Source organism: Xenopus laevis, chromosome 1S (assembly GCF_017654675.1).
Source record: "Xenopus laevis strain J_2021 chromosome 1S, Xenopus_laevis_v10.1, whole genome shotgun sequence".
NCBI lineage: Eukaryota > Metazoa > Chordata > Amphibia > Anura > Pipidae > Xenopus > Xenopus laevis.
This window is the reverse complement of record NC_054372.1, coordinates 109,063,004-109,089,668: the sequence shown is the minus strand read 5'-3', so window position 1 is coordinate 109,089,668 and position 26,665 is coordinate 109,063,004. Positions and strand designations below refer to the sequence as shown.

Genomic DNA, 26,665 nt, shown 5'->3' with positions numbered 1-26,665 from the left:
ACCTTATTAGTCTATATGTAAACTGCCTAACTGCTATGACTATGAAGATTTTCATTCATCCAAGTCATGGTATATCTAGTATAGGTAAATCTAAAACAACTGGACTTGCTGAGTAATCATTGAAGACGTTTCACTACTCACCCGAGCAGCTTCTTTAGTTCAAGCCTAACAGCTAGTTGATTCTGAGGAAGGCAACAAACCCCATTTGAAGCCTCTCCAATATGCCTCAGAGGGAGAAAAATTCCTTCCGGACTCCAAGATGCCAATCGGACTAGTCCCTGGATCATCTTGTACTACAATCTATCTTCCATAACCCTGTATTCCCTCACTTGCTAAAGCCATCTAAACCCTTGTCAAAGCTATCTAATGTATCAGCCTGTACAACTGATTCAGGGAGAGAATTCCACATCTTCACAGCTCTCACTGTAAAAAAAACTTCCGAATATTAAGAACGAACCTCCTTTCTTCTGATTGGAATGGGTTTACTTTTTAGCTGGAATCTGTTAAATAAAGCATTATATGATCCCCTTATATATGTATACTGTTATATCACCCCTTAAGCGCCTCTTCACCAGCATGAACATCCCCAATTTGGCCAGTCTTTCCTCATAGCTGATATTTTCCATACCGTTCACCAGTTTAGTTGCCCTTCTCCGGACCCTTTCTAATTAAATAATGTCCTGTTTGAGCACTGGAGACCAAAACTATACATGCATATTCTAGATGGGGCCTTACCAGTGCTCTGAACAGTGGAATAATAACCCCCACCTCCCACAAATCTATGCCCCTTTTAATACAGCTCAAGACCTTATTTGCCCTTGATGCTGCTGACTGGCATTGCTTACTACAGCCAAGTTTATTATCTACAAGGACTCCAAGGTCCTTTTCCATTATGGATTTGCCTAGTGCAGTCCCATTAAGGGTATAAGTGGCTTGGATATTTTTACATCCCAGGTGCATGACTTTACATTTACCCACATTGAATCTCATCTGCCACTTAGCTGCCCAGATTGCCAGTTTGTCAAGATCGTGTTGCAAGAATGACACATCCTGGATGGAATTAATTGGGTTGGATAGTTTTGTGTCATCTGCAAACACTGATACATTACTTACAATACCCTCCCCTAAGTCATTAATGAACAAGTAATAGTGGAGCAATACCAAGCCCTGAGGGACCCCACTAAAAACCTAACTCCAAGCAGAGAATGTACCATCAACAACCACCCTCTCTACCCGATCCTGTAGCCAGTTTCCTATCCATGTGCAAACAACTTTATAAAGCACAACAGACTTTAGTTTAGAAAGCAGTCATTTCTATGGTACTGTATCAAATGCTTTGGCAAAATCCATATAGATAACTATCTATTGCTCCCCGCTGTCCAGACTCTTACTTACCTCATCATAATCATATATTGTATCTTAGGAGGTGCAGTTTTGACTGGCTGTCTTTAAAGGGATTTTAAAAGTATTCTGTCATGATTTTTACGGTGTCGTTTTTATTTCTAAATTACACTGTTTACATTGCAAAAACTCTACCATGTAAAATGTCATTAATAACTCAACAAGTGTATTTTATTTTCGTTGTAATATTGGTGTGTAGGCAACCATCTCAGGTCATGTGGTTCCATAGTGCAGCCAGTGCTGCACTATGGAACTGCTTTCAGACAGGCTCAATGTAACTGAAAGAGTCGCAGTGGGACATGAATTTTTACTATTGAGTGCTGTTCTTATATCTACCAGGGAGCTGTTAGCTGGTTACCTTCCCGTTGTTCTGCTAATGGGCTGCTGGAGGGGGACAGAGGGGTGACATCACTCCACTTGCAGTATAGCAGTAAAGAGTGACTGAAGTTAATCAGAGCACAAGTAACTTCACTGGGGGCACCTGGGAAACTTACAATATGTCTAAACCAATGTCAGATTTCAAAATTAAATCTGTTTGTTTTTTTGAAAAACAGATTTCAGTGCAGAAGTCTCCTGAAGCAGCACTATTAACTGATGCATTTTTAAAACATGTTTTCCCATTACAGTATCCCTTTAGTGTTAATTGCACAGTGAAGATTAGTGTTTCGTACTTGTACTCATCAGCAAATATGAAGATAATATACCGAATATACAGTACTCGAGTATAAGCCGTGGTACCTTATTTTACCTCCAAAAACTGGGAAAGCTTATTGACTCGAGTATAAGCCTAGGGGTGAGAAATGCAGCAGCTTCTGGTAAGTTTCAATCAAAAAATTGAGGGTTTCTGCTCCCATTGGAGGTGCTGGAGTTTCGTTTTTGAATGCCGGCGACCATTCTTGGATGCCGGCGACTATTCTTAGGCGCCGGTGACCGTTTTTGCGCTTGACCCGAGTATAAACCAAGGTAGAGGTTTTCAGCATATTTTGGGGGCTGAAAAACTCGGCTTATACTCGAGTATATACGGTACCTAATTTCAAGTGGCATCCTTGCTTTAAAGGACCAGTAACACATTTTAGAGAACCCAGTCCCAATCAATGCACTTACATTAGTAACATCAAATATGCAGCTGCATCCTGCTTTCTAGTAAGGAAACCGATACAAATGGAAACCGCAACTTTCTTGTGGAGTCCAATGGGGCCCGCCATCTTGCAGCACTAGAAAAGCCTCTTCTCTCTGCCTGCGCGCCGCTGTGAGCCTCTTCCTGTCCTTCGGGATCCAACTTCCTAGTTTGTGATGTCACTTCCGGAAGTGACATCACCTAGCAACCACTAGTTACCTGTTGCGCTGTCAGCATGCTCTTATCTGTTCTAACAAACTGTTCCCCTCCACTGCCTATCATCAAGCCCCAGCCATTCCACGAGCCTCTGACATGTGCGCCTCTCTCCTCCCCAGCCCTTCCGTGTGTGTGTGTGTGCGCCTCCCTCCCAGCCCTCGCCGATCGTTGATCGTTGAAGCAGCCCTTCCACTTTGCCTGTCCTCCCCAGGCATTCCGTTTTGTGTGCCTCTCCCCCCAGCTCTTCCGTGTGTGTGCCTCCCTCCCAGCCCTCGCCGATCGTTGACTTTTTTAACTTATATTAAAGGAATACTTAATTTTTTTATATAGCCTACATTTAACATAAACAAAATATTTCTCTCATGCCTGGAGTTTAGATGTTACTAACCTCAACAGCTAGGTCTTTCTTATCTGCATTCTCTTGACAGAGTAATTTAAAGGAACAGTTACGACAAAAACTTCCAAGAGTTAGCTCATCTTCTGTTATAACCTAGTAACCATATAGCAGTTTAAATTTCAAACCTGAAATTACAAAAAAGTTAAATCTTCTTAAAATATTATTGACTATATCGTGCTAAATAAATAAAGTATTTCATATTGACAATCTGTCTTTTTTGAAAACGGATGTAGAAACCCCATTCTTTTTTTCTAAAACATATGCTTACTTTTTTTCCAAATTATAGGCTTACTATATCAACAGTTAGTAAGTGTTGTATGTAGGTTCGGACTGGGCAGACGGAACACCGGGAAAAACTTCTGAGCCCCGCCGGTCCAGATCTGCACCCTGCGCTGCTTCTTCCTGCCTCAAACTCCCTTCTTCGGGCCGGTCGTGGCAAAAACTCATTACGTGGTGCAGCGAGCGTGGGGTCAGGAGAGGGGTCCTGAAACTGTAGCCCCAGTGGGTCCTGGGCCCCCCCTGGGCCCCCAGTCTGACCCTGGTTGAATAATTGGACACACCATGTATTTACTTCCATTTCTAAAGAAACCTGGACTAAAAATATGGCAAACTCTTTAAAGGATCTCACCTTGGAATGGTATACAACCACTGAATGCAGGCCAGGATTTGTGGAAAGGCCACAAAGGCCCGGGACTAGGCGGCAGTATTTTAGGGGTGCAGCGTGCTGCCCAACCACACCCGCATTGCTTTGGAAGCATCAGTAATTCGCAGGAGATACAGTAGTAAATTTTCTGTGCACCAATCCCCAGGACTGTAGACCCGATGCTGAAAATTTGCGCATGTGCACAAAGGGGAGTGGACATGGGGGGCCTAGGGGTGCTGACTGAGTGGAATAACAGCTTCATTTCTTAGTTTCATCTAATAGGTCTCTGTGATGCCCATACAAAGACACATACAAAAAACTGCAACTACTTCCCACAAAAATATCTCACACTTATGAAATATATATCCTTGAAAAAGGCCCCAAGAGGGGCCAAAACGTTGGACACATATGCTAATAAAAGTGATTTGATTCACAAATGACTTGGAGTGCGGCTCTATGCAACAAATTAAGTAATAATATATTTTGAACCTGCACCCACACGAATATCATAAATCCGGATTTGAGTGCGGCTGCTTGATAACCACATCTTACAATCTTACACCTGTCCAGAGGCTAACGAAACACAAAGTTTCCCTTTGTAACATGCCAGTCAGCTATCCTGAACCTGATGAACAAAACACACCAAACGTATGTATGTGGCTTCTAATCTGAGCAGTTTCTCTGAAGAGCTCCCATCTCCTCTCACAAGCAACACAGTGAGCTGGAAACCAACCTTTTTAAAACCCAGCAGCTAAGTTAATTGGAAATCCATGTCCATGCTTGCCTGACAGCATTAACCCTAGAGCTGCTGGCAGAAATATTGCTTCTTTTGCCTACAAAATCCCTCACTCTGCCACAATATGCATATACAGTATGTATTCTATATTTAATTCCTGTGGTAGAAGGGAATATAGAAGATCATAATGTAATATGGGAACCCCTAAAAATATATTGAACAGGATCACAGTTAGAATCTCACGTCAAACTTCTTGATAAACACTTTCCTTATTTGTTTCTTGACTGCTGTATTTTTCCTTATCCTAACTTCTAAAACCATGAATTTGATGTTTATGTTACTATTTATAATATATAAATTATATAAATAAAGTTTTGGGAACCATTATCTGAAAAAAACGTTATCCAGAAATATCTGAATACAGGAAGGCCTTCTCCCAGAGACTCAGTTTTAATAAATGAATTAAAACATTTTAAAATAATTTCCTTTTTCTCTGTAATAATAAAACAATACCTTGTACTTGATCTCAACTAACATATAATTACTCCTTACTGGAAGCAAGATAATCCTACTGGGTTTATTAATGTTTAAATTATTTTTTTGTAGATTTAAGGTATGGAGATCCATTTTGCAGAAAGACCCTTATCTGGAAAATGAAAGGCCCTGAACATTCTGGAGATTTAAAAAGAAGAAACGCCCATGCTATATAGACAAATGTTATCACTGCCTGACCTGAAATCAGATTTTGATCAGCTGATGCAATTGTTTTGGGTCTACATGCTGTTAGTGGATGATTCAAGCTTTATGTATTTTAAATGATTGATTTAAAATAGCATTGTGCTTTCTCAAGGATAAACTTGTTAACCTTCAGAAAGAGCACAGTTGGTGTTCGAAAAACGTCGGATTTTTTAAAATAAATCTTGATTTTTTCACAAGTATTCTCAAGTACTATGTTATTTTATTTTCCTTATTTACCACCACCCAGGCGTGTTGGTATAAAAGTGTAGGGTGTGCTCCTCCATGTTTATATGTATGTATATATATATATATATATATATATATATATATATATATATATATATATATATATATATATATATATATATATATATATATATATATATATATGTCAGTACTGTTGGAGTCTTTTACATGACAATGTAGTATGTTGACTTATTTTTCCTAAATATTTTTAAGGCAAGTTCAGAGAGAAAGCATCAATCCTTCGCAAGATGGCTAAAAAGAAGTGTCAGGTAGAAGACAGTGAGCGACTTAATGGTGCTGCCAGTTATACAGGTAAGTCCAGTCTATGTAATTTACTATATACTTTTGCTCACCAGCCTATTAAAATATACATTCATAGAATGGTCTATACACATATCTGTCTGCCATTACTTTGCACCATGCTTTTTTTTCTTTTTAAATGAATTATACTTGGTAAGAAACTGTAAAATAAGACAGACACAGACAGAAATAACCCTTTCCATCTTACCACTATATTTACAAAAATGAAAAAGTCAATGTGTTGTGCCTTTAAATAAGACCACAAGGCTTATTTATTATTAAACTACATTATTACAGTTACCAATAACAACCAATAAGCAATTTGTTTTAGATAGGGATGTAGCGAACTGCCGATTTGGTGTTCGCGAACGCCGTTCGCGAACACCGGCAAAAAATGCGAACGTTCGCGAACACCCGCTAAAATCGTTCGAATCGAACGATCGAAGGATTTTAATCGTTCGATCGAACGATTTTCATTCGAATCGAACGATCGAAGCATTCGATCGAATGCTTTTCATTCATTCGAATGCTTACAATCGTTCGAACGAATGGAAATCGTTCGATTTTTAGCGGTCGAAGGAATTCGAATGGTCGAATGGTCGAACGATTTGTATTTGAATCGAACGCGAACTCAAAATGCGTCGCGCGACGTTCGCGAACATTCGGCGGACGCGAACGGTCGAAGTTCGCCGGCGAACAGTTCGCTACATCCCTAGTTTTAGATCAGTCTGCTACATGTTAGAAATTTAACACACGGATCTGATCTTTTCATAACATATTCATATAAATGCATCCTTGGTCCTGATCCTTACAGCTAATAATATGTTTTTGTCATAATCAGTTTTCAATGTGTATTATGGTCCCTTTTAATGTGAAAGGTGCTTACATATCTACATGTCCTAAAGAATGACTGTCAATTATGTTAGGGCCATTACACCAACCAATTAGGAAACCTATATGGTGTGTGTTTGTGTGTGTGTGTGTGTATATATATATATATGTATATATATATATATATATATATATATATATATATATATATTTATATATATATATATATATATATATATTTATATATATATATATATATATATATATATATATATATATATATATATATATATACATATATATATATATATATATATATATATACATATATATATATATATATTTAGCTTTCTTTTTTCTTCTTTGCAGAAAAGGTTGATTTTCCAAATACTGCTAATGTAGAGTTTGAAGTGACACCACCAAAAGATTCTGCAGGTCCAGTTCAAAATGGAAATGCCGCTCATAATACTGAAGCTGGAGAAACACAGGTTTTGCGTCTTTTCAATATTTTCCTTTTATAATTGCTACTTAAATTAACCCATTACTTTGTTAAAAAGTGTTCTCTTTGTATTTCCATGTTTAAGTTTACTATTTCAAAATAACCTTCCCCTTATTACATGGTATTATCAATTGCAAATGTTAGCCATCCCTCATTGATTGTTATCACTTACCTGATACCCTAGGTAGACATTGATCCTCTTCTTCTGCTTCTTTCTTCAAAATCCCAGGGGTGACACATACATAGTAGAGTGAAAAAGACAGATTATTTGTTAAAGTTCAGCTTTTCTCTTTACTGTGCATGAGCACCTGTTTGAAGAAAGAAGAACCAGGAAAAGGATCCCTTTGTGGTGCTTGCACAGTTTTCTGCTAATAGGAGTACCATCTCAGGCTTTCAGATAAAGGATTACATTCACTGGATGGTGCTAAACACTGGGTACCCCTTAGTGATTTAGACTTCCTTTACCTTTTAAGGGAACATGATTTCAGTTACAAACAAAAAACCTAGAAAAGTAAGTTGCACAAGAGATGTAATTCTATCAATCACCATGCAAAAAAAAACAAAACAAGGGAAGTTTCACCTTCCTTAGCAAAACAAAACAAACCACTCACCCCCACCAAATGGAAGAAATTAACTAGCCCACATTTTTGGTGATGATCAATGTAATATCAGCTGTCAACAAAGTGGCACGGGCTGCATCTCTCCCACACATCCCAGATGATCTGATAGTTGAGTTGCCTGGCTCTCATTAATTTGGCCAGCCATGCATGAAGCCATATTGCACACAATCTGGTTGTTTGGCTTATCAAAGTGTCTTTCTTAGAAAAAAGCTGGTGCTTCTCATTTCTTATTTTCGACCAGTTCAGATGGCAAAAGAACGTGTCAGTGAGGATTTGTTAGTGTTCAGAATTATTTATTTTCTGCTTCTCCCACACAAATGTTAAACTGAGCAGTCAGTTACCTTAGTAACCTTTCATATACTTTGCTAAGGTAAACATATATAGTAAGCTCAATATAGTAACTGATCTCTTTTGTGGCTACTTGAGTAATAAACTATACACCAGCAGGCTACAAGGCTATAGTTTATTCCTTTGGGGATTTGATCTGCTAATAGTTACATTAGCATATATACAGTATTTATTTATTTAAAACCTATATTTTTTAAGACATTTATTTTTATGTCAAAATACCAAGAAAAAACACCAAGAAAAAAGAATTACTAAATGATTACTATTACTGAATTAGGATCAGTACTGCTCTGGAATAATTACAATGTCTTAGCGTATACATCTAGTTTTATTTTTTTTAAAAAATTTTATTTCGTTTTTTTCAGTTTTGCTGATCATCAGATTTTTGTTTTTCTTTTGTGCTTATGTGGTGTATTATGAATTCCCCTCAGATGCCAACTGCAGAGCAAACCGAAGAAGATGAACAACCTCTAAGTTTAGCATGGCCAACAACCATTCGCAAGCAAGCTGTGTATCTTGCAGTTCTGCCGATTGTATTTCCTTTGTGGGTCACCTTACCTGATGTCCGAAATCCAGTAAGTAATTGATGATGGTCTCTGCTTGCATGCATCTTTTTTATGAGTTTAACTGATATTGACATTCTATAGCCATAATTACAAGAAATGTGTCAAAAAAATATACTGTATAGCATTTAATCTTACAGCTATCCAATATTTTTGCCTGCATCCAGCATTCTTATTGGCTTAATAGAAGAACATGAGACTTTCCCCAGTCCTCTCCATGTCAATCACTCTCGGGATAGGCCCATCCCTCTCCTAATTACAGAACCCACCCATAATTAATTAATAAATACTCACCCTCAGGCGCTCCCCCTGCGTCTTTTTTTGGGTTCTCTCTTTCTCCTAGCTCCTTGCAGGAGCTTGTTGTTATTTTTACCAGTGGTGTAGCAGGGGCTGCCGACAGCGTCCCAGAGACTGAGTTTTTTGGTCCAGGTAGACCTTTTTCTCCCGGTGCAGAAAACCTCATGTTGCGGTTCATTCAGTTTCTGCGTCTCCCTGCCTTTCTGCCTCATCCGGCCCACGTGAGCGTCCGGCGGCTTGGGTTCCCCCGCGCCCAATCTAGTTTTTGAAAGAGCAGGGGGGATGGCGGCAGGCAGGATCATTACTCAGCGCAAACGAGCATGCGGTTTGGTGGAGAGACGGGCTGGAGAGGAGCCGCCAAACGCTTCCAGCGGCGGAAGTAGCAGTGGCCGCATTGACACTCAGCCTCGCGAGACTTCAGCCTCGCGAGACTTTTTACACCAGGAAGTCGACCAGCCGTCCTCTGGTTAGGACAGGCCCGCACCGGCAGCAGTTGGAGGCGCCTTAGGGGGCGGGGCTTCCTAGGCTTATAAGGGAGCAGGAAGCAGTGGGCTGCTTCTGCTTAGGGAACTGAATTGCAACGCTGCTCTTGCTCGGTGCTGAACTTCACCTTGGTAAGTAGGGGAACATTTTCCAGGGGACTGGGTTTTTGAAACTGCCTTTGCATATATTGTGCATGCCAATTTACTGGTTATCTTTTTGGGCAGAATTTCTTCCAGTTCCTGGTCTGTTCCAGCCGCCATCCCCAAAAAGACTACACCCTGGTTGAGGTAAATAAATAAAAAAAAAAAAAAGAGTATTGTCTACCAGGATTTAAGCAGGGGCTTTGCAAATCACATGTCCGTTAAGGGATGCTTAGCAGTTCCCAGGACTTCTAATTTATACTCTCTTTCCCTGGCAGTGCAATGAGACCGTCCAGATCAAGAGAAAGATCCAAAGAACAGTCCCTTCCCAGAGAAGATGATGTTCAGACAAAGGCTCAATGCCTTGGTTGCTCCGAAGCACCTCTTCCGGACAAGAAGCTATGCCAAGCATGCCTAAATGCTGCGGCAGGACAGTCTTCTTCTACCAACTCAGAGATTTTGAATTGGATCAAGGAGACAGTAGCCAAGGAGGTGCAAGCAGCATCTAGAGAAATGGGGGGACCTTCGAGGAACCTCATTGTCGCAGAGGAAGAGGAGGTGCGTACTGGTTCGGTGCTGGATTCAGAGACGGAGGAAGAGGATGAACAACAGTCTTCCTTCGATTTTGCCCTAGTACAACCTCTCATAAAGGCAGTAAGGGTATCCTTATCCCTACAACAAGAGGAACAAGCATCTTCATCCTCCTTTCTTCCTAGAGCAAAGGGCTTAGCTCAAGTATTTCCACTACACCAAGAAGTACTGGAGTTGGTGAAGTCTGAATGGGAATCGGTGTCTAAACGCAGCTCGACTCAGGCTCGATTTGGTAAATTATATCCTTTCAAGGAGGAAGATATGAAGGATATTTCTACTCTCCCCAAGGTGGATGTTCCAGTCCTTAATCTATCAAAGAATACAGTTTTACCCATTGAGGATCAAGCAACCTTGAGAGATACAATGGACAGACGTTTGGAAACAGACCTAAAGAGGGCTTTCTTAGTAGCAGGGGAATCCCTTAAACCAGCAATGGCAGGTTTATCAGTAGTTAAGGCTTTGGAAGTCTGGTTATCCAATATTGAATCAGCATTGAGAGAGGGTCGTGAAAGGATGGAAATCATAGAAGGATTGAAAGAACTCAAACTAGGGTCATCGTTCCTAATGAATGCCTTTGTGGATCAGATACGGCTTTCCTCCAGAGCTCTATCCCTCTCGGTTTCGGCTAGAAGAGCCTTGTGGCTCAGATCCTGGGAGGCGGATACTGCTTCTAAGTTGGCTTTATGCTCCTTACCTTTTCAGGGGCAATCGCTTTTCGGGAAAAAGCTGGAGGACCTTATTTCTAAGGCATCAGGTGGCAAGAGTCAACGCTTACCACAGAAGGCAAAGAGGAAATATCCTAATAAGCAATCAACCAGAGGCAGAGGCTCATTTAGATCCAGATCTCCTTCATATGATCAGCGGTCATTTCGTTACAGAGGAGATATGTCAAGATCAGGAAACTGGAGAGGGGGTCAATCAGGCTTCTTTAGAGTGGCCAGAGGAAGGTCCTCCAACATTCCTAAGAAACAATTCTGAAGGTGGTGCTCCCCAGGGGCAAGCAGTAGGAGCAAGATTGATGCTGTTTCGAGACGCCTGGGAAAAATCTATAGAAGACAAATGGATACTGAGTATTATTCGAGAGGGATATCGGTTGGAATTCAACTACGTCCCTCATGCATTCTTTCAAACTTCACCTCTTCCACCGTGTCCAATAAAAAGAGAAGTTCTTCGGTCATGTCTGTCGACTTTGATAACTCAAAAAGTAGTCTCCCCAGTCCCAGAGGAGGAAAGGGGACTAGGAAACTATTCAATTTTCTTCATAGTTCAGAAACACACGGGCGAAGGGCGTCCTATCCTAGACCTAAACAGGGTCAATCGGGCACTAAGAGTTCAGCGATTCAGAATGGAATCTCTAGATTCAGTCAGAGGGGCCATGACACCAGGAGATTGGATGTGTTCTCTGGACATCAGAGATGCATACCACCACATTCCAGTTCGCAAGGAAGATCAACGTTTTCTGCGATTCAAAATAGACAAGGATCACTTCCAATTTCGCTGTTTACCTTTCGGACTATCCACAGCTCCGAGAGTATTCTCGAAGGTTATGGTAACCTTGGTAGCCCAGCTGAGATGGCAGGGCATAAGAATTTTTCATTACTTGGACGATCTCATAATCCTGGCTTCCTCCCAGGCTCAATCAATCAGTCACAGGGACCAAACTATGAATTTCCTGAAATCTCACGGCTGGACCCTGAATTTACGGAAGAGTCAACTGCTTCCGTCTCAGAGGTTACAATATTTGAGAGCGATTCTAGACTCCAGGAAAGGAATAATTGCCTTATCCAGAGAAAGACAAGAATCTCTCAGGACAGCAGTCCACTCCATTCTGAGTTACAATCGGGTTTCGGCAAGGAGTTGCCTAAGAACCTTGGGGATAATGTCATCAACCATAGGTCTGGTGCCTTGGTCACATTGGAGGATGAGACAGCTACAGTATGTGTTCATCCAGCAATGGGATGGACAGAACAAAAATCAGCTTATAGAGATTTTCTCTTCGCTAATTCCAGACTTGAAGTGGTGGTTAATTCCCCAGCACCTATCTCAGGGAGCAGAACTGTTTCCAAGACCCTGGGTAATTTTATCCACAGACGCCTCAGGAAGAGGATGGGGGGCGCAGCTAGGTGCTCAAGTAGCTCAAGGATTATGGCCAGCTCCTTGCTCAGAAGAGCCATCAAATGTCTTGGAACTAAGGGCAATTTTTCAGGCTTGTCTATATTTCCAGGATCAACTCAAGGGAACAAGACTAAAAGTAAGATGCGACAACATCACAGCAGTATCTTACATCAGAAGACAAGGAGGAACAAGAAGTTCTTTACTCCTGGCAGAGGTGGAACCAATCTTCCAATGGGCAGAAGCAAGGCTAGTGGATCTCACGGCAGTATATCTCCCCGGAAAGCTAAATACAGCGGCAGATTTCCTCAGCAGATATGCAGTAGGAAGACACGATTGGAGTCTAAACCAAAGAATCTTCAGGACTCTAGTTCGGATTTGGGGACAGCCGGTTATAGATCTCATGGCCTCATCCAACAATGCCAAATGTCCCCTTTTCTTCTCGAGGGAGCAGGATCCGAGGGCTATAGCTGTGGATGCACTGACTCAGAAGTGGAATCACCAATTAGGTTACATCTTTCCTCCTCTACCTCTGATTCAGATAGTGCTTCAGAAAATCAAGCAGGACCAAGCGGAAGTAATATGCATCGCTCCTGCTTGGCCACGGAGACCATGGTTCACAGACCTATTACTGCTTTCAAAGGATCAACCATGGAAACTTCCAGTCTCAGGGGATTTATTAATCCAGGGTCCATTCAGCCACCCAGATCCGGGCTCGCTGGCTCTAACAGCATGGCGCTTGAGTGGCAGAATTTAGAGTCTCAAGGCCTTTCACAGAGTGTAATACAAACATTACTAAAATCTAGAAAAACTTCCACTAATGCGAGATACTCCAGGATATGGGACACATTCTCCAGCAAACAGAATACTCCAAGAACCTCACCAGTTTCGGTTACGGAGGTATTGGATTTCTTGCAGTCAGGAATGGAGAAGGAATTGTCTATAAGCACACTTAGAACACAAGTTTCAGCCATTTCAGCAATTTCAGGGATCAGATGGTCACAACATCCCTTGGTTTCAAGATTTTTCAAAGCAGCAATTAGGATTTTACCAGCAAGAAGACCAAGGTGCCCGCCTTGGGATCTTCCCAGGGTCCTCAAAATGTTGTCTTCTCCTCCATTTGATGCTACGGAATCACTTTCATTATGGCTTCTTACTGTCAAGGTGGTCTTTCTAGTTGCTATCACATCAGCAAAAAGAGTGGGAGAACTGCAAGCACTCACTTATTCCCAGAACAGTCCAACCTTTTTTCCGGATAAAGTGGTCTTGAGTTTTAATTCAACTTTCAAGCCGAAGGTAGTGTCACCGTTTCATCTCAGAGATGAGTTGGTTTTACCAGCTTTTCCAGAGGAATCTGAATCTCCAGACCTAAAAGCTTTAGATGTGGCAAAGAATATCAGAATCTACTGCAGAGAAACCGAGTCTATCCGAAAATCGGATAGGCTCTTTATTATGCCGTTTGGCTCAAGAAAGGGGCATCAGGCATCATCCAGGTCCATATCCCGATGGATCAAATGGGTAATCAAAAGAGCTTACTCATCATCAGATCTTCCGGAGCCATCTAAGGTCATTGCTCACTCAACCAGGGGTCAAGCAGCATCTTGGGCGGCCGAAGCTGGAGTTCCATTGGAGGTGATTTGCAGAGCAGCCTCTTGGTCCACGCCAAGCACCTTCATTTCTCATTACAAACTGGACTTATCGTCCTCTGATTACTCTCTCTTTGGCTCTAGAATCCTTAAATCTGCTTCTTCTATGAATTAAATTTATATTTTGCATCAGAACTGCGTAAAGGAGTATCATTTTCCCACCCAGGGACATCGAGCTTGCTACGTCCCGAGAGTGATTGACATGGAGAGGACTGGGGAAAAGGGAAAATTGTATCATACTTACCGTAATTTTCCTTTCCTGGTCCTCTCCATGTCAAGATCTCCCTACCCATGGTGTCTTAATAAGGATTCGAACTTATTACTAGACGCAGGGGGAGCGCCTGAGGGTGAGTATTTATTAATTAATTATGGGTGGGTTCTGTAATTAGGAGAGGGAGGGGCCTATCCCGAGAGTGATTGACATGGAGAGGACCAGGAAAGGAAAATTACGGTAAGTATGATACAATTTTCCCTTTTCCTAACATTGAATGATATTCTCCCAATGTACTAGAGTATTAACTGTAAGAACTAGGGATGTGCTGAATCCAGGATTCAGTTTGGTGTATGGCATCCCAGCATTTTTTGCAGATTCTGGAGACAGCTGAACTAACTTCAAACAACTCATGTGACAATATGTTCATAGGTAAATGATGCAAGTTTTCATTCTTCTCAAATTTAAATATGCAAATTCAGATAAGTTTCACTATTTATACTAATCTTTTGCAGAGCATTAGGCAACCCAACAAATTAATAATTGTCCTAATATATGTAAACTCTTTTATAGATACAAGTAAGGGATAAGTTATCTGGAAACTGGTTATATAGAAAGCTTCAATTTACAGGAAGGCCATTTCCTATATACTCCATTTTATTCGCATAATTAATTTTTTGTTAATTATTTCCTTTTTCTCTATAATAACAGTATCTTGTACATGATAACATCTAAGATATAAGTAATCCTTACTGGATGCAGAACAATCCTATTGAGTTTAAATCGTGTTTAAATTATTTTATTATTTTATTTTATTGTACTACTGTACATAGTTACATAGTTACATAGTAAAATTGGGTTGAAAAAAGACAAAGTCCATCAAGTTCAACCCCTCCTAATGAAAACCCAGCATCCATACACACACTCCTCCCTACTTAAAATTATATTATACCCATACCTATACTAACTATAGAGCTTAGTATCACAATAGCCTTTGATATTATGTCTGTCCAAAAAATCATCCAAGCGATTCTTAAAGGCGTTAACTGAATCAGCCATCACAACATCACCCGGCAGTGCATTCCACAACCTCACTGTCCTGACTGTGAAGAACCCTCTACGTTGCTTCAAATGAAAGTTCTTTTCTTCTAGTCTAAAGGGGTGGCCTCTGGTACGGTGATCCTCTTTATGGGTAAAATGGTCCCCTGCTATTTGTCTATAATGTCCTCTAATGTACTTGTAAAGTGTAATCATGTCCCCTCGCAAGTGCCTTTTTTCCAGAGAAAACAACCCCAACCTTGACAGTCTACCCTCATAATTTAAGTCTTCCATCCCTCTAACCAGTTTAGTTGCACATCTCTGCACTCTCTCCAGCTCATTCATATCCCTCCTAAGGACTGGAGTCCAAAACTGCACTGCATACTCCAGATGAGGCCTTACCAGGGACCTATAAAGAGGCATAATTATGTTTTCATCCCTTGAGTTAATGCCCTTTTTTATGCAAGACAGAACTTTATTTGCTTTAGTAGCCACAGAATGACACTGCCCAGAATTAGACAATGTGTTATCTACAAATACCCCTAGATCCTTCTCATTTAAGGAAACTCCCAGCACACTGCCATTTAGTGTATAACTTGCATTTATATTATTTTTGCCAAAGTGCATAACCTTGCATTTATCAACATTGAACCTCATTTTCCAGTTTGCTGCCCAGTTTTCCAATTTGGACAAATCACTCTGCAAAGTGGCAGCATCCTGCATGGAACCTATAGTTCTGCACAATTTAGTATCAACTGCAAAAATAGAAACAGTACTTTCAATGCCCACCTACAGGTCAATAATAAACAAGTTGAAAATCAAGGGACCTAGTACAGAGCCCTGTGGTACTCCACTAACAACAGTGGTCCAATTAGAAAATGTTCCATTTACCACCACTCTTTGTAGTCTATCTTTTAGCCAGTTCTCTATCCAGGTACAAATACTATGTTCCAGGCCAACATTCCTTAATTTAACCAGTAACTTTTTGTGTGGCACTGTATCAAATGCTTTAGCAAAGTAAATCACATCCACTGCCATCGCAGAATCGAGGTCTCTACTTACCTTCTCATAAAAAGAAATTAAGTTAGTCTGGCAAGATCTATTACGCATAAAACCATGCTGGCACAAACTCATAGTATTATGATTTGCTATGAAGTCCAGTATCTTATCCTTTATTAACACTTCGAAAAGCTTTCCTAAGACTGACGTCAGACTAACTGGCCTATAGTTTTGAGGCTGAGAACGCGATCCTTTTTTGAATAGAGGCACCACATTAGCAATTCGCCAGTCTCTCGGCACTATGCGAGATCTCAATAAATCCTGAAAAATTAAGTAAAGAGGTTTGGCAATCACAGAGCTAAGCTCTCTAATTACCCTGGGATGAATACCATCTGGCCCTGGACCTTTGTTAATCTTAACATGTTCTAGTCTCTTTTGAGTTTCTTCATTTGTGAACCATGCATCATTAGTTGTATTACATATACTGTATTGTGATTAAAGATATCAAGACCCAAATTACAGAAAGTGCCATTATCTGGTAAATGCCAGGTCCTAAGCATTCTGGATAACAAGTCCCATGCCTGTATTGAGTAATCACAAACACTACCTCTTCCTATAATGTAATGTGATATTCAGGCATGGGTTAATAAAAGAACGGTCTATGTTTAGTTATTCTTAACTGCTTGATAGTAGGCAAATTAATCATCACAAACAGTCATAAAACATTACTCAAAGCTTTATTTGGGCTTGAGACTGAAGTTCTGCTGACAAAGTCTTCTGATATGAACTCATATTCCCAATAATTAGGAAGAAATTTCAGTATCATTTCCAACAACATGCATCATGAAATTCACTATGTTCATGTGATGTTGTCCAGTTCTCAAAAATAAACTTGTAGCATTAGTTTCCTAATCTTTAACATGGAGATGGAAAGCCCTGAGATTTTCTGTAGTGTTTTGGGAACTTTGGCTCTAAAGTATTGCACATCAAGAGGGTCTCACAGCGGTAACAAAAAAATGGAGTTGTTTGACATGGAGACTACACAGCATTTTTAACGTCCTCTACAGACCAGGGTTCCCCAACCTTTAACCCATGAACCACTTTCAAATGTAAAAAGAGTTGGGGAGCAACACAAGCATAAAAAAAGTTACTGGGGGTGCCAAATAGGAAATATGATTGGTTATTTGGTAGGTCCTATGTGGACTGACAGCTTACAGGAGGCTCTGTTTGGCAGTATACCAGGTTTTTGTACAACCAGAAGTTGCCTCCAAGCCTAGAATTGAAAAAAATAAGCACCTGTTTTGTGGCCACAGAGAGCAACACCCAAGTGGTTGGTGAGAAACATTGCTTGCAAGCTGCTGGTTGAGGATCACTACTCCAGACCCTAATGTATAGCATGCATGGGTTTTGGAAGTTGGATATAGGTAAACCTCATCTGTTGATCTAAATATGCCAGAATGACAAAGAACGCTGCAGGTAGCACACACCTACAAAGAGTCTACTCCTCTCAGGCGAACAGAATTATGGAACAGTGAGCCAAGATAGCAGATGGATTAGCAAGAAGCAGAGCAGGCAGCAGATAGTGGTCTGTATCCAGGCTGAATATTAGGGCAGGCAGCAGTACATCTTATTTCTAGTTCTAGAGGGCACTGCAAGAGTTAGAATCCATGGAAAGGCAATTTAAATTCCTGCTTGGACATGGAAAAGTAGATTTGGCTCCAGAACTTCACCTGACAGTGACACAGGGCATGTGTGTCCCTGTATGCCAACACAATTGGTAATAAGTCTAGTAACATATGTTGCAATTGAACAATTTCAACACTTTCTACCCATGTAAGGTTAAACAGGGCCAAATGAAATCTCATAGCTACATTTGATTTAAATCATGGGGTCCATGTAATAGGTGGGAAATTCCCTGCAGGTCTTATAAACCATTAAAGCCAGCAGGCAGCATTCATAGATCTTATGTTTGAAAAGAAGGAGTATCACTAACCTCTAACTGTTAATGTGTAGCAGGTGATTTTTCATAACACGTTTTCCCTGTGTTTCCCACTTCCTTTGCAGAACTCAAGAAAATTTTTTCCTGTAACATTTTTTGGATCTATCACCTGGATTGCTGTATTTTCTTATTTAATGGTCTGGTGGGCTCATCAAGTAAGTTTTAGTTGTGTTTTGTTTGTGTTTTTCCTAGCTTGTCTATTTTTTATATAATAATACAGATATAATTAAACACACCCTTTTACCCATGGAAATGTATTTCTGTTTTCGATTTTACATTCTCTGACATGTAAAGGTTTAAAGCATAGCTTCGCTTAATTGCTTAGTCCCCAGTAAGGCAACCCCTGTAGCGAAGGGAAATAAAGATAGCCATTCAAGTCAAGTATATATGTAGAGCTCAATGTTACATCTGTGGGGTCGTTTCATTTTTCAAGTTCCATGCAGTCTGTTAAGCACACATCTCCATTGCCATTGCTGCTTTTAACTGCAAATCTAGCACATCTCATCAGTTAGTGAAGAATGTTCTTTGTGCTATAAAGAATGTCAAACCTCCTAGTAAAATCCTAATGTATAAATGTATTTACAGTATATACTACAACAACTAATAACTTCTGCTTCTGAAGATTCCAGCAAATACCCATGAGAGGGGATTAACGTTAACTTAACTTGTTCAGTGGCAACATCCAGGACACACTTGTATCTCAGGGCAAGACAGCTTGGGCGCTTTGTCACCCGCAATAAATCTCCTCTTCCATGGGAGACTAAACACCTGAAAATATCCTCCTCTCTTGATCCACTAAAATCTTCACACTGTTCAAAAAACGTAATATAGGTCCACTGCTTCCCAGAGTTGGCAGGTACCAGAAACCAGCCTGTAGTATACTACCAGTAAAGTTAAACCGCTGTGGGCTTTGGAAATGTGTTTAGCGATTGTAATATTCTGACCAATATAGAAAAGAGATATGCAGAACAACTGATAAATTAGTATATTATATTACTGCTTACAAAAGCCCTTCCTTTTGAAACCAGTTATATATTTGTTTCCATCTGTTTCAGGTAGGAGAAACTATTGGTATCACAGAAGAAATTATGGGACTCACTATATTAGCTGCGGGCACTTCAATCCCCGACCTTATAACAAGTGTTATTGTTGCACGCAAAGGGCTAGGGGATATGGCCGTATCTAGCTCTGTAGGAAGCAACATTTTTGACATCACAGTTGGGTAAGTAGAGTTTTGCACGTGCAAAGGATTACAGAAACAAGAATAGCCCATGGAATTTAATATTACATTTTTCATATTGTTATTGCATGGTTGAATTTTTAGTAATGCTCATACCGCAGCAGATAAACAGTCATATAACGAATCCCTTTACATTAGAATATATAAGGAGGCAAAATGTGAATTGTTAAATAGTTAATGTATAATTAGTTTGGCCACTAGGTGGCAATTCTTCCTAAGTTGAATTGTGAAAGTTGTTGGTACTGAAAAGTGAATAAAAGAAACCAGGAAAAGGAAATAGGGTGGCCATTCTGGCAGTGATAGAGGAAAGGACATCAGTCTTTGTTAGGGAGAAGTGAGGAGAAAAGGTTGTGCTGCTGTCTACCTATCACAGCAAGAGTAAGGTGGCCATACACGGGCCCGTGTATGGGGCCCCCCCGACGGGATTCCCCGATCGAGATCTGGCCGAAAGTCAGCCAGATCTCGATCGGATGGGACTAAAAACCCCGTTGGATCACGCCCGCATCTGTTTATTGATGCGGTCCAGTGATCCGACCGCCCGTTACCATTCGTTAGGATCCGCTCGTTGGGCCCTAGGGCCCATGATCGGATCATCCCGATATTGCCCACCTCAAGGTGGGCATATCGGGGAGAGATCCGCTCATTTGGCGACATCGCCTAACGAGCGGATCTCTCCGTGTATGGCCACCTTTAGTCTTCCATACCTCGTGTCCACAAATATATTACATTTTTACCCTATTTTATAGTGTTCTGTTTATCTGTGTCACAACTGAGGTTAATGTATTTTCCCTTATGCTTTGTACTTTGTTCATTGTAAAGCTAAAAAGCATTTGATCCTCGTTTTTTTTGTGGGACAGTGGAACTGATTCTCATAGCATGTTTAGATTCTCTCTCATAAAGCATGACACAAGTTATGTTCATGGTTAAAAAGGAGATGGAAAAGGTCATGGGTGCCACAAAATGGATTCCTTCATGCAATAACAAATAGACATAATACTATTTTCCAGTATTGAAACAAAATTATGCATTGCTTTAAAGCAAAAGTAAACACTTTTTTAGTCTCCTTAAACATCCTTAAATTACAGAGCTTGATTACTCATGATTTGCATTGATTTTTAAGCTTATTCTAAAATAAATAATGACATCAATGTGCAGCAGCTCTGCAGTTGTGCGTCTTCATAGAATTATACACCAATGCCCAATATGTAGGATTTATATTGTAAACTCTACTCAGCAGGGCCCTCTGCCTCCCAAGCTGCATAAGATATGAGATACACACACATATATATATAGATAGATAGATAGATAGATAGATAGATAGATAGATAGATAGATAGATGATAGATAGATAGATATATATAGATATATATAGATATATACATACATATATTCAAGATAACAATGCCCCACCAGACCCTTTGCAATCTAGAGAGGCCAGACCATTTGCCTCACTTCTTAGTCTTGGTTCACTCTAAGTCATCAGTTTTGTATGTGTTTCTAACAAATTGTACACAGAGCAAATGGGATTGAACAAATATTGTGATGTACTATGGTATGCATTATTATTATAAAGGGGCCAACTATAATGTTCTCTCTCTGGCAGGCATAATACATGGATAGATAAAAAGGACAGTTGCTTTGGTTTCAGTGTAATTAGTTTTTAATGGAAATCTATGACATCCTTATTTTCTTTTTCCCTATAGCCTTCCTGTACCATGGCTCCTTCATTCTGTAAGTCACCACATGGCACCCATAGCAGTCAGCAGCAATGGCTTATTCTGTGCAATTGTCCTTCTTTTCATTATGCTGCTCTTCGTCATCATGTCCATCGCTATCTGCAAGTGGAAGATGAACAAGATCTTGGGTTGTATGATGTTTGGACTCTATTTTGTTTTCCTAGTAGTCAGCGTTCTTCTTGAGAAGAAAATCATCACATGTCCTGCAACTGTCTAGGTTGAAATACTGCATTATTATTACTATTACAAGCCACTGTTCGCTAGAGGAACAGGCTGTGTCTCCTACAGAATCAATATCTGACTCAGAAAACGAGTCTTAAAAACCCATGATGGTTATAAGGTCAATCTGTGGTTTCTTTGATGAAAATTCTAGGAGAAATATGAAAACACTGTACATTTTTCTAATGCACGTTGTATTACTCTACTACTCTTTTTACGTATAATCTAAATATGCAGGGTATATTTAACAAAAAGAAAGGCAATAGATTCAATGGAATTTGTAGAAAGTGCTCTCATTCCTCTTGAATCCCTTTGTATCTGTTAGCCATAAATAGAGTGAACTTAATTGTTCCGCCACTGTGGTTATATTTTTGAACACTTGTATGCCTACAGTAGTAAGTCTAGTATTATAATAGTACTTCCAGGACATAAAATAGAAATATATTCTAGAGTGAGTACTTTCTAGGCAGTATGTAACCAAATGCTAGTTAGGTAAATGGTACATCATTTTACCATTCAAATACTTTCTCAGTGGCAGTATTGCATAGCTTTAAATAGATGAACAGTTTCCACTATAGTGTAGACAAATATTTAGTCATTCACAAAGTCACCTTCGACCATACTGCAGGGACCATGCGATCAATTTACATCTTCGGTATCCTGTTATCAGGATATCAACTTCTATGTTAAGTGCAAGACATAATGAAAAAATAAACAGGAAAATGACGTAAAACTGTGTGTAAATATTTTTCTGTGGTTTATCATTTCACATTCTTTCCCCCATTTAAATCAAAACTCCTAAAAATATAACTGACAAAGCCAGTTATTAAAAGTCATTAATTAGTAAAAATATAGTATGCTTACGGCAAGCTTTTCTATAAATATGATTATTACACCAAGATAACAGCAAGCATCAAATTGAAATGAGCTACAGGGAATCTTACCCATTTTCAATCAGACCCCCTTGTCCCTAGAATATTTATATATTAAATTATATATTTACAGATATTTACAGTATAAAGCCTACTTCTTTTTCAAACAGTTCAAACATTACGATATTTATAGCAGCACTTTATTAATTTTTTCCTAAAATATGTTTCTCGTTCACCCCTTCTCTTTTGTTATGCACTATTAGGAGTAAGTGTACTATTATCATCAAACTTTATCAGGCCGATATCACTTTAGGTGACGTCAAGGAACATCAGCACCAAGGTGAAAGCCATTAGAAGTTCTTTTTAGAAAAAGAGACAGTTCTGTTTCTTTAACCATAGCACTGGGAGATGGTTGAGGCATACAGTGGAAGAGGAAACATATATAACATGCCAGAGGGATAATAGGAAGGAGGGTTAACCGGCAGAAACATTGCTACTTGTGTCAGTGTAACAGGTGAGCCCTTTGGATTTACCATTACATTGAAGAGCGTGAGTTTTGTAAGTAGCAGGTGAGTGTCTTCTCGGGTTTTGATGGTGAGTAATTTCTGTGATGCCTTTATATATACTGTTATATCTGGCAGCAATCAATATCTTATTGCAATCTAGAACTACCAGTGTTGCTCAGAGCTCCCAGCTATACAATAAATATATATAAAGTTCCTGCACAGGCCATATTCTATACTGGCTTCCCAACTCAGACACACAGGAATGGTTAAATATGCTCTGGCATATCGGGATTGGTAACTATTACTTTAATTACCATTACATGGTTGTGGCAGGAATGTTGCATTGTTTAAACCTGCATCTGTTCTAGCCCCCTGAGCTGCAGGATTGGTGTTAACGTATGCAAGTATGTGAGATTTATGTCAGGCTCTACCTAGCATTAGTGTGTTGTCTGTGTATTGCATTTGTCAGGCTTTGAAGAAATTCTAATGTTTTTGATCAGAGGGCCACTTAAACAATGAATATGGTCTATATTTATAAAGGTAAAATTACTTCCTGCTATCATTACTGTATTTAATGGCATTTAAAATAATACATTTTTAAATCTGTCTCTGAGATTGGGTGATTATGCCTTTAGGGCTCATTTACAAGCAGGATGCTAGGTGTAAATAAGTTAAAAAAAAGTAAAAAAAATACATAAATAAAGGTAAAGTAAAACTTTTGTCTGAATGCGTTAGGGCTTTTAAGAAGATTTTGTCATCCACAGAGGAGGCAAATTCATGCAGGAACGCCAACATGCTGTGTCACCCTTAAGGTCTAGCAGTTTAACAAACAAGAGATTTACAAATATATAATCACAGAAGTCTGTGTGTTCATTACTCACAATTATAAACAAATAATTTCAGCAAAGTACTATGAAACATAAGATGCCATTTTAGAAAAAGCAATTTATATAATTAAGTGTACCATCATTTTCTTTATCATGCATTCTGCATAACTTGTCCTCACTTTGTTGTCTTATTCTGTAGAGGTAGTGCTTCTGGATGTCAGCTTTTAATATTTACTGTATAGGGAAAGTAGAGCCTACATCATAAATATTAATATTGAAAAACACTCATTTTTTAGACCGGATCATGGATGATTCTGTTGTTAACTAGATATTTTCTTGGCCAACTTCTGTTTGGCACTTTATTGCATTTTTATCTATATTTGACCAGACAATTCTAGATATTATGTCTGTGATCACTGAAAAAGGTTTTTCACCCTTAAATTAACTTTAAGTAGAGAGTGATAGTCTGAGACAATTTGTAATTAGTCTTCATTTTTCATTTGTTGTGGTTTTTGAATTATTTAGCTAGCAACAGGGAGTGGTATGAATGTGAAACTCAAATATGAGTTGGATATGATCTGAATTGAAATTTAAGCAGCAAAAAATAACAATACCAATAAAATTGTAGCCTCAAGAGCAACATTTTAGGGCTGCCGGGGACAGCAACTCCTATTTGAAAGATTGAAAGACAAATAATTAAAAAACTATTTTTTAAAAAAAGGATGAAGACCTGTTGAAGGTGGCCATTCTATAACATAGTAAAAGTTATCTTGAAGGTGAACCACCCCTTTAAGCTAAAATAGCCCCAAAAAGAAATTAATAGACTCAGATACAGGGAATGGGTGATTACTAATACAACAAGGACTGCTATAATAGCTAACTTCATATACTTGCATGAACAATATTATGACCAAATTTGGTTGATTTAAGTATAAGGCAAATAGGGCAATTGTGCTGGGCCCTTGACATCACTTAAGAATAAAAATACAAATGTCATATTATATTTTGAAACAAGTTTATAACATTAAACCAAAGCGCAGCTTAAATGTAACAGGGTCAGACTGTATCCCTTGGGCCCACCAGGGAAGCCCCTGTCCCATTCTCACAATGGAGAAAGTGCCGTTGCATAGACCTATGATGATAATATGAAAGTGAGAAAGTTTCTAGGCTGGGGCACACTATGGGTAGAACTACACAATCGCTTTTACCTGCGATAGCATCCGTTCCGACACGCTGAAATAAATCGCAGGCATCAATTCGGATGCGCGAAATATAAGGTAAGTAATAGGAATGTCGGACGTTGTCGCTGCTTCCATATGACACAACTGTCAGATTCAAACGCTGCATGTTCTGCTTCATTCGACAGTCGTGTTGTGTCGGATGCACAACTAGTGACGCCTGCTATTCATCTCAGCGCATCGGAACGGATGCTATAGTAGGTAAAAGCGCTCGTGTAGTTCTACTCAACAGACTGGACCCACCATTAAATTCTTTTGTGCTCTGGCAGGCCAGGCAGGCCCATATTGCACATTTTCAAATAATACCTGCAAATATAATAGCTTAAGATGGTATAATAACGCTGTTTGATTAATTCAGTATTATATATTCTTAATGTCCATTCTAACGTTTGGCAGTTATTTTCATTTACACAGAAAGCAATAACAATATGATAGCTTAAACCTAGATGTGGGGTTTTCAATAAGTGTTTTACAGGAGGACATTATAGAGCTGGGCATATTTCTCAATCATCTGGAAAGTCCTGAGCTCTGGCTAAGTGTGCACAAAGTAGTCACTCAGGCAGTGTTGTAAAGCAGAGGATTATGGGTTTCATAATCACAACCAGTAGTCTGAGTGATGGCTTTGTATGGGGTCTAATCTCTGAGATAAACCCCTCATGTTGTGCTCTGTTTGCGTGCATCAAAGTGTTTTGCAGGATCTTCTGACAGTCGTCGGTATTGCATGTCAATCACCTTCATCTTCTTAATAACATTGTACATAGAGCAAAATGTATATTATATAGTATAGTAGAGAAATTATATTTTAACTTGGAGAGTTTTATTTCAACATTGTTCTGTACATATGGACACCTGAATGTAAAACGTGTGTAAGATATATCTAATGAATTATGTATAATAAACACATGTAACCCTTTCAAAGTTGGCAAAAGAATATAATACAATAAAATCTGATTCGGAATCTATAAGTTGTCTATCATTTATACAGTCCATATTTTTCCTTTTAAACAAAAGAATGAGCTTGAATTTATGAAATGAAAACATGAATGACTGTATTAAGGGTTTTTTTGTCGGAAAAATATTTAGTACAAGTTACGTGGCACAATCCCATAAAATTGCATAGAGCATGCATACGTCTTTTATTTTCACAAGCAATTATATCCCACTTCTAACTATCCCTCACACACAATGCTCAACACATCACACTTCTTATTCAGGTCCGGATTTGCAGAAAGGCCTAGGACAGCAGGATTTTAAGGGGGTGCCATGCTGCCCAACCACATCCACGTTGGTTCAGAAACACTGGGGATAAGCGGGAAATATAATAGTTTTTAAAAGATTTCTTGCATGCCAATCCCCAGTGCTTCAGACGTAATGATGAAAATTTGCATATGTGCACAAATAAAGGGGAGGGGACGGGTATGGCATCAGGCTAGTTTAGTGGTAGATCTTCCACTTTAGGACCCAACTTTTAGCTGAGGTATAACTGTCCCATGAGCCCTGCAGTTCCAGTAGCAAGGGGGTCTTAATCCGGCTTATACCGACCATTCACAAGTGGAGCTTGATCCACACCTCCCATATAGAGGATAGCAACCGCTTACATTATGGCAGCCAATGACTCATGTAGTTATTTTTTTTCAGTATCACTAGAAACAGGAGACTGATCCATATGGATCTTATCTTTCCATGTCCCCTGCAGGGTTGGATCACAGTCCTGTCGTGTAGAGGACAATACGTATCCCACTATCCTCGCTCTGACCTTTCCTCTCAAACACAACTGTACTCCACCCCTGACTTCCTCTTCCTTTTCCCCTCCAAAACTACAACAAACTTTATTAACACATCAAGTATTCTTAAAG

At 39.5% G+C, this 26,665-nt stretch overlaps 1 protein-coding gene across 5 annotated transcripts in view; it reads left to right on the top strand.

Annotated features, from left to right (window-relative positions):
• LOC108706932 (sodium/potassium/calcium exchanger 2) overlaps positions 1-23,785 on the top strand; it is a 118,730-nt gene extending 94,945 nt beyond the window's left edge. For all 5 annotated transcript variants that reach the window (XM_041580079.1, XM_041580078.1, XM_041580081.1 and 2 more), the window contains 6 exons: positions 5,708-5,806; positions 6,995-7,113; positions 8,524-8,667; positions 18,237-18,326; positions 19,227-19,393; positions 21,115-23,785. In XM_041580079.1, the coding sequence (XP_041436013.1) occupies positions 5,708-5,806; positions 6,995-7,113; positions 8,524-8,667; positions 18,237-18,326; positions 19,227-19,393; positions 21,115-21,364 (869 nt within the window). In that variant the 3' untranslated portion in view covers positions 21,365-23,785. The remainder of the gene's footprint in view (positions 1-5,707; positions 5,807-6,994; positions 7,114-8,523; positions 8,668-18,236; positions 18,327-19,226; positions 19,394-21,114) is intronic.
• The last annotated feature ends 2,880 nt before the right edge of the window (positions 23,786-26,665 follow it).